Source organism: Manis javanica, chromosome 6, assembly GCF_040802235.1.
Source record: "Manis javanica isolate MJ-LG chromosome 6, MJ_LKY, whole genome shotgun sequence".
NCBI classification, from domain to species: Eukaryota; Metazoa; Chordata; class Mammalia; order Pholidota; family Manidae; genus Manis; species Manis javanica.
This window is the reverse complement of record NC_133161.1, coordinates 140,935,990-140,952,925: the sequence shown is the minus strand read 5'-3', so window position 1 is coordinate 140,952,925 and position 16,936 is coordinate 140,935,990. Positions and strand designations below refer to the sequence as shown.

The 16,936-nt window shown below is 39.0% G+C and overlaps 2 protein-coding genes across 2 annotated transcripts; both read right to left on the bottom strand.

Moving 5' to 3' along the window:
• Positions 1 to 2,700: 2,700 nt before the first annotated feature.
• LOC140850237 (olfactory receptor 6M1-like) lies at positions 2,701 to 4,007 on the bottom strand. The gene has a single exon (XM_073239984.1). It carries the CDS (start codon positions 4,005 to 4,007, stop codon positions 3,060 to 3,062), a length of 948 nt encoding a protein of 315 aa, XP_073096085.1. The 3' UTR covers positions 2,701 to 3,059.
• A 10,680-nt stretch (positions 4,008 to 14,687) lies between these two features.
• LOC118967336 (olfactory receptor 6M1-like) lies at positions 14,688 to 15,635 on the bottom strand. Its single transcript, XM_036992608.2, has one exon. It carries the CDS (start codon positions 15,633 to 15,635, stop codon positions 14,688 to 14,690), a length of 948 nt encoding a protein of 315 aa, XP_036848503.2.
• Positions 15,636 to 16,936: the final 1,301 nt, after the last annotated feature.

The following is a 16,936-nucleotide window of genomic DNA, read 5'->3' as shown; positions in this document are numbered from 1 at the left end:
ACTCGAGTCCAGCCATGTTGTCGATCCTTCATAGATAATGTGCTATTCTTGTCTATCTGCTTTTATAATTTACTCCTAACTTTATGTTAAGTAATATCACTATGATGTGCATAGGAACGATTTTCTTTGAGTTGATTTATTTTGAAGTTCACTGACTTTCCTAAACCTGTAGAATAATATCTTTCAACAGTTTGAGGACCAGTGGCCCAGTCAAGTTGATATATAATGTGAACCATGGCAGTGCTCATAGCGCCACTCTTTAACACACAGTTGCTTAAAAATGTTGTACACTGTGCTATCTTCCATTCTTCAAATGACTTGTACAATAAACGTGATCCATGTTTAAGGATTTAAGAAATTCTTGAAAGTAGTGCTTCAAGAAATTAAAATGTGTAATTTAACAGACATCTTGTTCACCATTTTATCTCCATTTTTAAATTTAGTGCTCTATCTAGAATAGAATAGCTTCTTTCTTTTATTTAGTGGGATAAATTTACTAATTGGATGAAATAAATTTTAAGGATGCATCTATAGCCTTGTCTAATCCTGTCTTACCCCTGCTACATAAACAGCATGAGACATGTGTTTGCCTAAACAAGTAAAACGACACACTGCCTTTTTTGTATGCTCTTCTAAAGGCAGGTGATGTCTCTGAATCCCAATCTACCTCAGGAGGGCATGTGCATAAATTTCTACACATGAAGAGACTGTATAAGTACTAATAAAAATAGAATAACTTGATATAAATGAATGAGCTCCTAGTTAACATTAAACAACATTCTTGGGATGCTCTTCATCCGTGGTTGGGGGGATATGATTTATCTGGCAAGTAGATATTGTTTATAATTTCTGGGGGTTATTGTGGTATGTTCCCTCCACCATCCCCACATGGAAAAGTAACATTTTGAAATGTCTAGTCATTGTTGAGTACAGGAAAAGTGAAGACTTTATCAAGTCTTTTTTTATTTTCAGTTTCAAGACAGGCTCAACCTAGGGTCAGCTGTAAATGGATACCAAAATGATGTTTAAATTATCTTATTTGTTCAGGATTATCTTTTTTGTGTTAAAGATTCCAGAATGAGGTTTTTAAAGACAAGAATTCACTAAAAATTTAAAACACCATACAACACTACTATATTCATTTTTACCTGGAAATGATTTAAATAAAAGAAATATAGCTAATTAAAATATGTTTTCCCCACACATTTGTTGCTTTTCATTAATCCTTCCTATTCTGGGGCTTCTAAGTGATGGAGAATAGAGTTTAGGATTTAGTACTGGGTTAAAACACCATACTGTGTGCTGTTCTTTATTCTTCCTTTCTTGGATCATTAACACTCTCCATGTAACTTTGTTAAGCAGAATACTGGCAGCAAAATGTGTCCACATTTTAACTCCAAGATTCTATGAATATGTAACTTTATTTGGCAGAAAGGATGTTACAGAAGTAGTGGAGGATGTGCACCTTGTGCTGGTGGTATTATCTGGATTCCTGTGTGGGCCCAGTCCAGTCAAATGAGTCCTGCAAAGGGGAGAACTTGCCCAGCTGAGTCTGAGAGGAGACAGAAGAAGCAAGAGCAGAGATGAGAGGCTTGAGAGAGACTCATGTCATTGCTGTTGGCTTTGAAGATGGAGGAAGGGGGCCCATGATCCAGGGTCTGCAGCCCCTTCTAGAAACCAGGAATGGCCCTAGCTGGATAGTCAGAAAGAAAACAGGGCACTGGTGCTGCATCTCCAAGAGACTGAATTCTGCCAGCAGTGCAGATGAGTAGGATGTGGATTTTCCCTAAGAGCCCCCAGAAAGGAATGTAGCCTGGTGAGGCCGCTGTTGGAATTCTGACCTGCAGAGCTGTCAGTACAACTTTTTATTGTTTTAGTTGTTCAGTCTGTTGTGGGAGCAATTGGAAACTAATAGAGTAACTTGCAAACTCCTCTCTCTTTTGTGTTGGATCATGAGTACAGAGCAGGAAATTCTGTGACAGCTGCACCCCTGGTAATGTCGCTGTACCATCTTTGGTCTTTTAATATTTGTGCACCGCACTTCCTTGTGATGGACTGTGCTCCTTTGTGACATGCTAAATGTGCTCTTAAGGTAGCACTTCCTCTGCCTGTTCTCCCAGGATACACTCCATGTCAGTTCTTAAGTCTTCACTTTTGTCCAGGTGTCCACAGAGGTAGAAAGTCAATGACAAACTAGTACTGACCTTTTTTGATTTCAGAGATGCCTGTTGTCTTCTCCTTGTTCATTTGCTTCCTTTTTACGCGTCCTTGTCCCCACAGCCCCTGCTCATTGCCTGCGTGCAGAGAGGTCATTAGCTCTTTACCAAACTTTTCCTCTTACCAATAAATAAATCAGGAGAGAACCCCTCATTCCAATTGGAAAAACCATATCTACCTTTAAGAAATTTTAAATATATATCCACATTAATTCCATATGCATCAATATATGTTCATTTTTCAGTATACTGCACAAACCTGGGCTACGTTACCTCTCTTGCTTGTTCGGATTGTTCTCGTTACTGTTAATCTTATACTGATGGACAGTACTTAGCTGTCAGGCATGAAGCTGATCACCTTCAAAAAAGGAAGAGACCCAGTAGGAAAAGTTCACATTTACCTGCGTGTGGTTGTGCGGTTGCTCCACGTAGACAATTGTGGTTAAGTCTGCAAACTCAGAAAGAAAAGAGAAAAGCACAAACTATCTTCCCCACTGTGGACATGAGAAAGCTAAGGTGCAGATAGAGTGTCATCTGAAAAAACAGGAAAAAACCAGGCTTAGAATTAAAGTTTTCTGACATTAGTTCAGTAATTTTGTTTAATCCATGATAACTGCATGTAAGAAAGACCATAACAGAGTTCAGAACATGTTATTTTCTCTATGGCTGAATTGCCTCTTGAGTACAATACTTTGTATATCATGTGGACTGGAACCTTCTCATGTCTTACCACATATCTTGGATTTTATAGTCTTCAAGCATGCCGGTGTGTACATTGAGTCCAAGTGTTGAAATCAAACATTCTTAGCGAACAGACATTATGTTTTCCTATGCAATAAGGTCTCAAGGTTTCCTGTGCAATAAGGACATAATTGTGTTGCAAGCTTCTCTCCAAGCTTCCTTTACCTTCTCATTCCTCAGACTATAAATGAAGGGATTCAGAAGAGGGGTCACTATTGTGACAAGGACAGATGTCACTTTGTCAAAATCCAGTGACTGGCTCTGGCTGGGCCTCACATACATGAAGATGTTGCTCCCGTAGGCGATGGAGAGAACAGTGATGTGAGAAGCACAGGTGGAGAAGGCCTTCTGACGTCCCTGGGCTGACGGGATGCGCAGGATGGTAGAGATGATATAGGTGTAGGACACAGTGGTGAGCAGCAGTGAGGTCAGGAGGACCAAGGTGGATGATACGAAGCTTAACATCTCTATGAAATGAGTGTCGATGCAGGCCACGTGGAGCAGGGGGGCCAGGTCACAGAAGAAGTGCTTAATTTCCCTGTAACAGAAAGGCAGTCTGACCACCACAATTGTTGGACAGAGCATTGACAGGAAGGCCCCCACCCAGCATCCCAGAACCAGCAGGAGACAGACCCGGCCGTTCATGATGACGGTGTAGCGCAGGGGTTTATGGATGGCCACGTAGCGGTCATAGGACATCACTGACAAGAGGATAAACTCCACAGTTACCAGGAAAAAAACAAAGAATATTTGGGTCATGCAGCCAGCCAAAGATATGTCATTCCTGCCTTCTAGGAGAGAGGCTAGCAGCTTTGGGGTGACTGAGGTCGGGTATAAAATGTCCAAACATGACAAGTTACTGAGGAAGAAGTACATTGGGGTTTGGAGGCGGTTATCAGCCCATATGAGGGAAATGATGACCGTATTTCCTGTTAGCGTGAGCATGTACGTGAGCAGGAGGACCACGAAGAGGGAGACCTGAAGCCTGTGGAGAGCAGGGAAGGCGGTCAGGGTAAATTCAGTCACTGTGGTGCCGTTGTGCGTGTCCATCGCAGGTGATGCCTGGTGGCAGCGTGTCTCTGAAAAAATAATAATATAGAGAGATGAAAACCAGCTTAAACAAGTTTCAGCTCTCATTCCCAATGAGAAGAAGATGTAGAAAAAGCTTTGAGTGAAGATGGACAGAGATATATTTTCTCCCTTCCTCTGACCTTAATGCATTTATGATTGGGATAAATTACATGTCTGGGATATGTACACGACTGTGAGAAAATACCGCAGTATTCTTGCATTTAAAATTTTTGGTACAATGAAATTATCTGCTTGGTCTCACAAAACTCTAGTCTTCATGATTTTGTTTTCTATTACCCAATTCTTGTTCCCTTTCTCTTTGACTTTTCCTGACCTGTTATTTACCAGCTAAATTCTGTGCCCAAGTGGAGAGACAGACTTAATTGAGAATCCAGTCAATATGCTTGGAAAATGGAATAAGGGAATGCCAATGCTGAATCACTTCTCTCAAAATAATTTCATCTTTGCAGCTATTGTCTAAACCAAAGAGCAGAAAATTATGAAAACTGGCCATGAGAGTCAATAAAGGGAGCGTGCATTTTTTCTACTCACTTTCGTTGTTGGTTTTGTGGGGTGTGTTGGGGTGCTCTGTGGGAGCACTTTAACTTGAACTGAAGTTGTTTTGATGTCATAAAAATCGATCTCTTCATAAGGCTGCATAGTTTTCCTCTGTTTCTATTACTTGTAGTGACATAAACGTTTCTGTCTACATTGTTACAGAACAACTAGGTTCATTACATATGGTTCATAATTTGTATAATCTTTTTAAGCATAGAAAAAGTCTCTCAGGAGAAAGGTCACTGTATTTCTTCTTTCTTCCTTGGGATGTTACGTCTCAGGCAGCATCCAGAATAATAACGCACCTTCTCTCTCTCTCCGACTCCCAGCCGACCCTCCAGGTTCTATCGGAAAGGTCTCTTACACATTGTATTCTTCGCTGCCATTTGAAGAAGACCAGGGTATTAACAGAAGCCCAGAAAAGTGGGTGCAGAGAGATGGTGTTTGAAATGTTCAGCTTAATCTTTGAGTATTGTTCCCCTTTGCTCAACAGCTGATGCACTCTCCTTAGGGGTATTATTTTGTGACTACTCCTACAGTCTTAAGTTAAAATGACCAATTTATGAACACAGAACTAGTTCCATTTTAAGCAAAGTGCATTAAACACTCTCATTTGCAAACCCGTGTTAAAGCTGTAAGACTTGACATCTACCCTCACTAAAAGTTTTGGCAGAGGAGTAATTACACTGTGCCTTATAAAATAGAAATGTAAACAAATATTGAAGCCTCAAGCTGCTTACCATATAAATACAGGTAATTTCACAATAATGTGTACTTACATCATACTGATTGTAGAACAGTTTATATTTTCTTCATTCAAAGATGTTAAGAAACCTGAGCTTTGGGTATTTTTCTTCGTCCTGCTTTCCATCCGTTTCTCCTTAATTCTGTTAATTGTTTCAATTTTGATTGTGTATAAATCTCTCTAAGATTCAACTGTCACTCTTCCCCATATGATAGTTAATCCCATTCAAAACCACACCACCTGCATGTTCAATATCTGCTTAAAAAGTTCATCCTTCTTCCTTTGAATGAAAACCTGTCTTTTTATAATCCCTGAATACCTTTCCCAGTCCTTTTTCTTATTCCCACAGAAAGAGCGTAAGTGTTGATTTACACAAGGAATAAGTCCAAGTATAATACTCTGGTTTAATTTTTTACTTCATAATCCAGTATATCTCAATCTCAAGTATTCTTGAGTTTTAAGTAATATGTACAACAGTTGGCATTTTTGCTGAGGGAACAAAATGATTAGGTTTGGAGATGAAGGAAGAAATGATACACAGGTGAATTAAGAGCAGGTCCTCTGATTGATACTTTAGATTACTGACCGAAATGGCTGAAGGTACCACAAATCTGTTTTTTGTTGTTGTTGTAGGTGTAATTTCAAGTCTCATCAGGGAATTTCTATTTCTTTTGTGGGTCTATCCAGAAACACTGAAATATTCAAAACTGTAGCGTCAGATTGGAAGAGCATTCAAAAGGCACACAAGCCAGCCCGGTCCTAAAACATTTTGCAGTTTCTCACCACGTTGCTGTGCAGTGATCTTCAACTCACTACTTTTTGGGGCCCATCATCTATTTAACAGCCCCGATTGTTAGAAAAATTTGTGTTTGCACTCACCGAAATGTGTCTCTCAACGTTCGTCATTTGTTTAGGTCACTCTGATCTCTGATCAGGCACATTGTTACTTGATTTTAGATCAATCCACCTTGTTAACTTTCTCCTGAAAATACTATTACATCGTCTATGTGAAAGGGACCACGATTGGATGAAGTGTGATGTTTCATGATATTTTGTTCACCTTTAGAGATGTGGTGTAGGATGGCTCTTGGGACCATGGCATAAGAAAAGTCTAATTATTATGACTGTGATCCCAGAATGTTAGGATTGAAGTAACTAATCAAATCACAAAGTTACAGAGAGAGTCTCCTGGGGGACCCTCCCGGGCGCTTGATTTATTTATTTAAAGACAAATTTAGAGAACTCCTTGCAACCAGGGAACTATCAGCTTGGAAAACTTAAAAAATGTATTTTCTGAAATGTTCATGATGTATTGAAATAAGATTTAGCTGCTTTTCAAACTGAGATTATTTCCATGAATGTATATGTCCATGTCCATATTGTGAACCCCATTTTGTTGATATGATTTATACCTAGAATGTTTTACATTGAATATGTTGAGTTTGAATGATACACAGTCATGTAGCAGCCACCGCTACAGTAGGTCACAGTATTTCCATGACCTTAAAATGCTTCCAGGTGCCCTTTGCAGGAAGTGCCCTCCTCTCTGAACGTCAGTCCCTGATAAGCAGTCATGGGCTTTCTGTCAGTGTCACTTTGAATTCTTAGGATTTTATGTAAATGCAATCTCACAGCCTGTAGTTTTTGTGTATGTTTTTTTTCACTTAATCTGGTGCTCTGACATGAATCCAAGTGTCTTAAGTATGGGTTGTTTCTTCCTTTGTATTGCTGAAAGTTATCTATTATGGGGATTCTAGGGACATATCACCGTTTATTCACCAGACGAGAGACCCTTGAGTTTTTTCAGCTTTTGTTATTACGAATAAAACCGCTATGAATATTTGAGTTCTTGTTTTTAAGCAAATATATATTTTCATTTCTCTTAGATACATTCCTGGGAGTAGAAATATGACATTTTACATAAGTGTATGTTTAACAACGTAAGAAACTGTGAAGGTGTTCTCCAAGGTTTAGCATTTTTTTTTGTTTCTAACAGTAATCCATGCCCGTCCCATAGTTCCACATCCATGCCAGCACTTAGTGTGGTCAGGCTTTTACGTATTAGTGGTGCCAACGCCAAGCTCATGCCACTTGCTGTATGACAAGCCAATAAATTGAGAGACAAGATGTTGGGGCAAGGAAAGTGACTTTATTCAGGAAGCCAGCAGACTGCAAAGATAGAGAGCTTATGTCCTAAAGCCCCACAATAACTCAGGGTTGCTTGGAAGCTTCTTTTATGCTAGGGAAAGGGGAGCAGGTTAGGGAGGGTACAGAAGGCTGTAGAGATCTGGGGACCAGCGCGGGTCCGAGAGGAGAGCCGAGATGCTCTGTGTTCTTGGTTATTCGATGCCTGCCGACCCAGGTCTGCTCACCATGCCCATAAACCCTTTGCTGGGGCAGCATTATCTTCATACATATTTCCCTATTTCTTATGGGGAGGCACGGTCCAGTAAGGAACTATTTGCAAAAATCTTAAACTGTAAGTCAAATTCCTCTTGATGACCAACAAGCCTGAGTGCAGGGCTGTAGGACTGAGCAGAAGCCTTTTATTTTTTTTTCCTTTTTGCCTAAAGGTTAAGACAGCAAAGGAGAAAAATACGGTATGGAGGCAGAGACGCCAAGCTCTTTCTATCTGTAACATTAGTGTTCTAGTGCATGTGAGGTTGAATCATCTTAGTTATCTTATTTTTAATTTTTTTGATATATGTGCGTATAATTGACAAATGAAATTAATATGTTTAAAGTGTACAGTGTGATTATTTGATATGCATAAGTTTTGTGAAATGTTTATCAAAAGCAGGTGAACTGACATCCTTCTCATGTCATCATTAATTTTTTTCTTCTTTTGGTGAGAATGTTTAAGTCTAATTTCTTAGCAAATTCAAGCACACAATAAAGCATTAACTGAAGTTGCCACGCTGTGCGTTTGATTTCATAGAGCTTATCATCTTAGAACTGGGAGCTTGTATCCTTTGACCAGCATCTCCCCATTTTCTGCCTTCCTTAGCCCCTGATAAACACCCTCTGCTCTGTTTTCATAAATTTAAATATTTTTGGTTGCATACCTAAGAGGATCATACAGTGTTTTCCTTTCTTCTTCGGGCTAATTGCACTTAGCACGGTGTCCTCTAGGCTCACCCATATTGTTATACATGGCAGGGTTTCCTTCTTTTTTAAGGCTGAATAATACTGTGTTTTGTATTTGCTGCATGTTCCCTACCCAGTCATCTACCAATAGCTAAAATGTGTGTGTGTGTGTGCGCATGTGTGTGGTGTGTGTGTGTGTGTGTGTGTGTGTGTGTGTGCTGTGTAACTACTTCAACAAGACATTATCTACATGGACATTTCCTTAAAGACAGAAATACTGAATTTTATATGAATTCTCTTGGTACTCACGAAGGTACACCTCTCTGAAAATATTTGCGTTCTTACTTGTCTGTCAGAATTCCTTGTAGCCTAGTGTGTTGTTCCCTGTAGACTGGATCATAGATGGGAGAGGTAACTGATCTTGAATTGAGGAAAATCAGAGATAATCCAATATATTCTCTTAAGAATCATGATCAAATTCCAAATTTAAATAGTCTTAAAATCCTGAAATCAGTTGTAAATGTCCATTAACTTTGTTCTTTCTGTTTAAGACTGTTTTGTCAATTCTAGATATGTTTTATAGCTCTTGAATTCGATAGGTATTACCTACTTCCTCAAAATTGGTTGGAAGTCATCTGTACATATTGAACTCTTAGTTTGCTTAGATTTTTATTTTAATTTTTAATGCTTATTTGCTTATTTATGTTTTCTATTCCTTTTGGCACAACATTGACTTTTATATTCTTCTGGGATTTCATGAATTCAGATTAGATTTTAACTTCTTTATTTAATATTCATTGGTTTTTTAAAATTTATTCCATTGTTGCTGTAACTGACTTTCTACTTTTCATTCTACATTTTGTTTCTTGTATCTTTTTTTCTACTTCCCCATTGATAAATGTTGGCAGTGATCTGCTTATCTTGGGAAACTTTCTCAACTGTGTTTTGGTTTGAGTTTATGCTTTGTCATTTTTATTTACTCCTCTTTCAGTTATACCTGAAAGTATCTTTATCATTTGCACTGTTCCTTCTTTCATTGTTCATTTGTTCTGTACACCATTACCCATTCTTCTGAGTTTAATGCTCATTTTCTTTATTTTCAAAGTCTTCTAATTTCTGGTATATGGATTTAAATGTATAAATTATTCCATAGGCACTAAATAGCTACATTATAGTTCTCTTATTATTCAATTTTAAAAATTACAACTTTTCCCTTGAAATGCCAGTTTTAGTAAAGATATTATTTAAACCTTGTATCACTTAACTTTGAGTTCTGTGAGATTTTTGTTTAGCTCTCTTTTGCTATTGATTTATAATTCTGTTCCTGCATGATAAACCTAACTCTATTGGTTGTTGTGAATTTATTTTGACATCATTTGTCACCAAGTGTATGACCAAGCTTTGTCAATTTCATTTCTTGAAAATAATGAAACATTTCAATTTTGTGTACAGAATTCTCTGTATGTTATATTGACTGGGCTTACTAATTTCATTTCTAAATATCTATTTCTTGTTGTCTTTGAGTTTTGAGACGTGTGTTATAATGGTCTATGATAATATTTGATATATTTGCTTTTGGTTTTCCATAACTGTATCATCAATTAATTTTTGATAATACACCACAATTCTTCAAAAGAAGGATAGCCTTTTCAACAAATGGTGCTGGAAGAATTAGACATCCACATGCAAAAATAAAAATAAATAAAGTAAATGACACAGAATGGATAAGACCGAAGTGTAAAATCTAAGGCTCTCAATTTCTAGAAGAAAACAAAGGGGACAATTTTTGTGATCTTGGTTCCTGGAAAGGTATTATTACATAATATTATGAATATTATGAGTCACTTAAAAAGTTTCTATTTAGATTTTATCAAAATGATAAATACCTTTTTTTTCAAGCACACCATTGTGCTTCTGAAAATGAAGATAGGCTACATATTGAGAAAAATGTTTTCAAAATAGGTATATGATAAAAGAATCTGAATCAGAAAACAAGGAAGTCCCCATAACTCAATAATAAGAAAACAAATAGCTCAGTTTTCAAAATGAGCATGGGATGTGAACATATACTTTACCAAGGAATATCTATAAGTAGAAATAAGGAGATGAAAAACAGTCACGTCAGCATCACTAGGCATGAGGGAAAGAAATGTATATTCAAACCGCAAGAAAATACCACGACACACCTGTGAGCATGGCTGAAAGGATATTTAAAAATGAGAAAAAAATTAAGCATTGGTGAGAATGTGGAGGAACTGGAGACCAGGCTTCCCTTCAGTCGCATTGTTGGCCCTTCAGTTTTGCTCTAGGCGCTATAATAACTTACTCCTGACTTTGTGTTCAATATTTCACTATAATGTGCATCTGAGTGATTTTCTTTGAGTTGATTCATCTGGGGTTCACTGCGTTTCTTGAACCTGTGACATGACATCTTTCAGCAGTCTGGGGACCAGTGGCTCAGTCAAGTTGACAAACAATGTGAACCATGGCAGTGCTCATAGGGCCATTCTTCAGCACACATTTGGTTAAAAATGTTGTGCATTGTGCTGCTTTCCATTTTTCAAATGACTTTTACAATAAACGTGATCCATGTTTAAGGTTTTCAGAAATTCTTGAAAGTAGTGCTTCAAGGGATTAAAATGTGTAATTTAACAGAACTCTTTTTCACTGTTTTATCCCACCACTTAATTCAATGCTATAACTATAATGGAATAACTTCTTTCTTCTATTTAGTGAGATAAATTTAGTAATTGGATGCATCTACAACCTTGTCTAATCCTGTCTTACCCCTGCTACATAAACAGCATGAGACGTGTTTGCTTAAACAAGTAAAATGACACACTGCCTTTTTTGTATGCTCTTCAAAAGGCACGTGATGTCTCTGAATCCCAATCCAGCTCAGGAGGACATGTGCATAAACTTCTATACATGAAGAGACTATACAAGTACTAATAAAAATAAAATAACTTGATACAAATGAATGGTTTCCTAGTTAACATTAAACAACATTCTTTGGTTTAGTCAGCAATCCCAGACAATAAACGTTTTCTTTAAAGGGATTTTTAACATTCATGGAAGAAATACACATCTCTGAAAAGTACATCACACATGACACACAGAAACTCGGTGAACTTCAAGAATGAAACAAATAGTTGTATATTGCTGTATTATTCTGTCATACATTTATCAAGTTAACATTAAGTACATTACAAAATGTAGAACAGGGTGGTGGATGGTGACGTATGGTTTAAAGGCAAGAACCACAAGAGGGATTGAAATTGTGGTTTGCTCCTGACAGTCCCTGCAGGAAGTCCCTGACTCAGCATGAGGGACACAGAAGGAAGTCAAGGCAGCGTGCAGACAGAGGCAGGAGCTGGCGTCCATGCCTTTATTTGGGTCCAGTGGTGGAGCACTTTGGGGTTCCTGGGCCAAATGCATTTTGGTCAATTAAAATCAGAAGAGTGGGGTTTTGGTAAGTTACATGGGAGCCTCATCTAAAGGGTGCATAAGGGGAAGGCACCTTGAGGTGTGGGAGGCTGTTGAGCGCAGGGGATATTGTAGAACCTTATTGGGTATCTGTACACACGTGAGGCTTGCAGCTGGCTCTGTGGGCGTGCACCCGCACGGAGGGGCTAGTGTCCGTTGAAAGGTCCTGCAAACTTCTTGACCAAATAAAATGGAGGCCCAGGCAGCAAAACCATGGAGCAGCTAGCTAAGCTTTTGACACTCCCAAGGAATGATTTTGTATATTTCACTGCAATTCTTAGAATTCATGTAAGGGAATTGGGATATATGTTCTTCGTTTTTCTTACTGAATAATTGGTTCTGACTGAGTCAGGAGGAAGGAATACCTGAGCATCTGCTGGCAAAGGGAAGGAGCAATGAGTTCATTACATGAGACAGTGGTTCTGAGGTCGGGGTGCTCTTCATGCATGGCTGGGGGGATGTGATTTGTCTGGCAAGTGGATATTGTTCATGATTTCTGGGGGTTTTTGTGGTATGTTCCCCCTACCAATCCCACATGGAAAAGCAATTGTTTATAGCACGTAGTCAGTGTAGTATATAGAAAAATGAAGGACTTTCCACCTTTCCCAAATTTGGGGAATAGTAGTTGTCGGTTTTCAAATAACTCAACTAATTAACATCAGTGTAGAAACTTATAATATTATCTGCTATTATAGCAATATGGATCATAAGAGTAATTAGCATCAATGCTTAGTAAAGTATATATGGTTTTTCAGAGTTTATGAAGTCTTTTTGTATTTTTAGTTTCAAGATGTGCTCAACCTAGGGTCAGCCCTAGTTAGATAGAAAAAAGATGTTCAAATTATTTTATTCATTCAGGATTGTCATTTTTGTATTAAAGATACCAGAATGTGGCTTTTGAAGAGATGAGAATTCAGTAAAAATTAAAACACCACAGAGCACAACTATACTATTTACCTGATAATGATTTGGGTAAGAGAGACATACCTCATTAAACATGCTTTCCCAGATGTTTGTTGCTTTGCACCAGTCCTTCATACTCTGGGGCTAGTGAGAGAAGGAAGGTACACTTTAGGATTTGGTATTGGTTTTATCCTCCATACTGTGTGCTGTCTTTTTATTCTTCCTATCTTGGGTCATTAACACCAGCAATGTGACTTTGTTAAGCAGAATAATGGCACCAAATTGTGTCCACTTTCTAATCCCCAGAATCTGTGAATATGTAATTTCATTTGGCAGAAGGGATTTTACAGAAATAATGGAGGATGTGGACCTTGTGTTGGTGGTATTATCTGGATTCCTGTGTGGGCCCAGTCCAGGCAAATGAGGCCTGCAAAGGGGAGAACTTGCCCAGCTGAGTCTGAGAGGAGACGGAAGAAGCAAGAGCAGAGACGGGAGGCTTGAGAGAGACTTGCCCCGTTGCTGTTGGCTTTGAAGGTAGAGGAAGGGGGACCGTGATCCAGGGTCTGCAGCTCCTTCTAGAAACCAGGAAACGGCCCTTGCTGGATAGTCAGCCAGGAAGCAGGACCTGGGTGCCAGCTGTCCAGGAGGCGGAATTCTGCCAGCAGCCCGCATGAGTAGGGTCCCTATGGGCCCCCAGAACGGAATGTAGCCTGGTGAGGCCGCTGTTGGAATTCTGACCTGCAGAGCTGTCACATACTTTCATTGTTTTAAGTTGCTAAGTCTGTTGTGGCAGCAACTGTAAACTAACATAGCAACTTCCAGAATCCTCCCTTATATGACACATTCATGCCTCGTGGCGTTGCAGTTTCTTCCTTTGATCTTTAAAACCTTTGTCCTCTGCACTTACCTATGATGAACTGTGCTAAATTAAAATATTCTGACCCCATTCTAAGGCAGCACTTTCTCTAACTGTTGTTGTCCCAGGATATATTCCATGTTAGTTATTAAATCCTCTGCTTTGTCCAGTGTCCATGTAGATAGAGGTCAACGAGCAAACAAGTAGTGACCTTTTTGATCTCAGAGATGTCTATTGTCTCCCTTTTCGTATGCTTCCTTTTAGGGGGCCTTGTTTAATGGCTACATGGAGAGAGGTCATTAAACTCTTTCCCATCCCTTTCCTCTTAGGAACAAGTAAATCAGGAGAGAACTCCTCATTTCAGTTGGAAGAATCGTATCTACCTTCAAGAAATTTGGATTTGAACTCATATAATTTTAAATATATTTCCATATACTTTCCATATATGTCAGTATACTGTACAACCCTGGGCTATGTTACTCCTCTTGTTTGTTCTAGTTGTTATTGTTTTCTTAATCTTATTTTGATTGACAGTACTTAGCTGTTTGGCATGAAGTCCATCACCTTCAATCAAATGAAGAGCTCCAGTGAGAAAATTTCACATTTTATTACATGTGGTTGTGTGGTAGCATCCACTTAAGACAATTGTGGTTAAGTGTACAAAAACCAAAAGAAAAAAGAAAAGCACAAACTATCTTCCCCACTGTGGACATGAGAAAGCTAAGGTGCAGACAAAGTGTCATCTGATAAAAACAGGAAAGAACCAGGGTTGAACTTCAGGTTTTCTGATGTTAGTTCAGCTTTTTTCATTAATGCATGATAACTCTGTGTGTGTGAAGGTCCAAAAACTGAGTTCAGAACATGTTATTTTCTCTAGGGCTGAATTTCACCCTTGCACTCTGACTACAATACTTTGTGTCTCATGTGATATGGAACTTTTTCATCCCTTACCATGTATCTTTGATGCATGCCTTGTGTACATTCAGTCCAAGTGTTAAAATGAAGCATTCTTAGCAAGCAAACTTTAAGTTTTCCTGTGCAATAAGGACATAATTTTGTTGACAGCTTCTCTCCAAACTTCCTTCACCTTTTCATTCCTCAGACTATAGATGAAGGGGTTCAGAAGAGGATTCACCACCATGGTGAGGACAGATGTCACTTTGTCAAAATCCAGTGACTGGTTCTGGCTGGGCCTCACGTACATAAAGATGCTGCTCCCGTAGGCGATGGAGAGAACAGTGATGTGAGAAGCACAAGTGGAGAAGGCCTTCCGACGTCCCTGGGCTGACGGGATGCGCAGGATGGTAGAGATGATGTAGGTGTAGGACACAGTGGTGAGCAGCAGTGAGGTCAGGAGGACTAAGGTGGATGATATGAAGCTTAACATCTCTATGAAATGAGTGTCGATGCAGGCCACGTGGAGCAGAGGGGCCAGGTCACAGAAGAAGTGCTTAATTTCCTTATAACAAAAAGGCAGTCTCGCCACCACAATTGTTGGGCAGAGCATTGACAGGAAGGCCCCCACCCAGCATCCCAGAACCAGCAGGAGACAGACCCTGCTGTTCATGACGACAGTGTAGTGCAGGGGTTTATGGATGGCCATGTAGCGGTCATAGGACATCACTGCCAAGAGGATAAACTCCACAGTTGCCAAGAAAAATACAAAGTACATTTGGGTCATGCAGCCAGCCAAAGATATGTCATTCCTGCCTTCTAGGAGAGAGGCTAGCAACTTTGGGCTGACTGAGGTCGGGTATAAAATGTCCAAACATGACAAGTTACTGAGGAAGAAGTACATGGGGGTTTGGAGGCGGTTATCAGCCCATATGAGGGAAATGATGACCGTATTTCCTGTTAGCGTGAGCGTGTACGTGAGCAGGAGGACCACGAAGAGGGAGACCTGAAGCCTGTGGAGAGCAGGGAAGGCGGTCAGGGTAAATTCAGTCACTGCGGTGCCGTTGTGCGTGTCCATTGCAGGCAAAGCTTAGTTGGCAGCCTGTCTCTGAAAAAATAATAAAATATAGAGATGAAAATCAGCTGAAAATGAATTTGAGCTCTCATTATGAATGATAAGGTGATATAGAAAATGCTTTGAGTAAAGAGGAAGACCGATATATTTTCATCCTGCCACTTGACCCCAATACATGTGGGACTGAGTATAATTTCATGACTTCTAACCTCAGTATTCTCACCTTTAAAATCTTTGGTAGAATGAAGTTTTCTCCATGGTCTCACGAAACTCTAGTCTTTATGACTTTATTCATTTTACCCAATTTCATACATTATATTCTTTGCAGTGGTTTGAAGACCAGTCATTAATAGAAATGCACAAAAGTGGGTGCAGAGAGATTGTGTTTGAAATGCTCTGCTTACTCTTTGACTACTGCTCCACTTTGTGAACATCCGTTGCAAATCTATGTTTTCAGTTGAAACACTGTCATTTCTCGTATTATTTTTGGCTAATCTTGTCATTTTCAGTGAAAAAGACCAATTTATGAACCCAGAGCTAGTTCTTTCTAGGCTTGGAGCCCACCCAGGTGCTTTTCACAGCAAGATTCTTTACTCAGGATCTCTCCCTGGGAAGTATCTCCCTGCATTTTTTAAAAGATTTTTATTTATTTATTTTTGCTTATCAGATTTCCATCTTTAATGTTGACTAGCTTCTTGATTCCCTGTAATTTCCTCATGATTTCTATTCACCATTCATGCATTCCATGAATCAAATGATCTCTTTTATATTAATAGTAAGGGCTTTCTTCACCTCTGTGTTCTAGATAAGGAAATACTGTTGCTTAGTAGTATTTGACATTTCTTGGTGTTTGTAAGCAATCAAAATGCCTAGTAATTTCTACCCATCTAAGAGTGATTTTTCAAATATAATTGGAGTGAATAGCTTGGCTTGTTGGTGAATTTCAGAACAAAGCCCTTTTGGCTTTCTCTTCAATCCTTGGCACATGTTTCTACATCTATTGAAGGAGTGCATTGGTCATGTAGATATTCCTTTCCGGTCTTTTCTTGTTTTCCATGAAGGCAGGCACCCTGTTTACTTAATCCTCCACTTTTTGAGCACAAAAGGTGCTCATGTATTTCCTATATATTGAAACAGAAGTGATCAATCATAGGGTTGCAGCTACACCAAGATAAGCAATGGTAAACTCTGTAGTTTGCATTTTCATGTATCAAATGGAGACTCTTATCAAAACATATACCTTCTTGGTGTGTGGTTAGGATCTATGTAGTTCTGGATAACTGACTAGCGCAATATTAATGCTG

Bases quoted from the DNA above. Each gene is read 5' to 3' on its own strand.
- LOC140850237 (XM_073239984.1), bottom strand. From the start codon at position 4,007: ATGGACACGCACAACGGCACCACAGTGACTGAATTTACCCTGACCGCC.
- LOC118967336 (XM_036992608.2), bottom strand. From the start codon at position 15,635: ATGGACACGCACAACGGCACCGCAGTGACTGAATTTACCCTGACCGCC.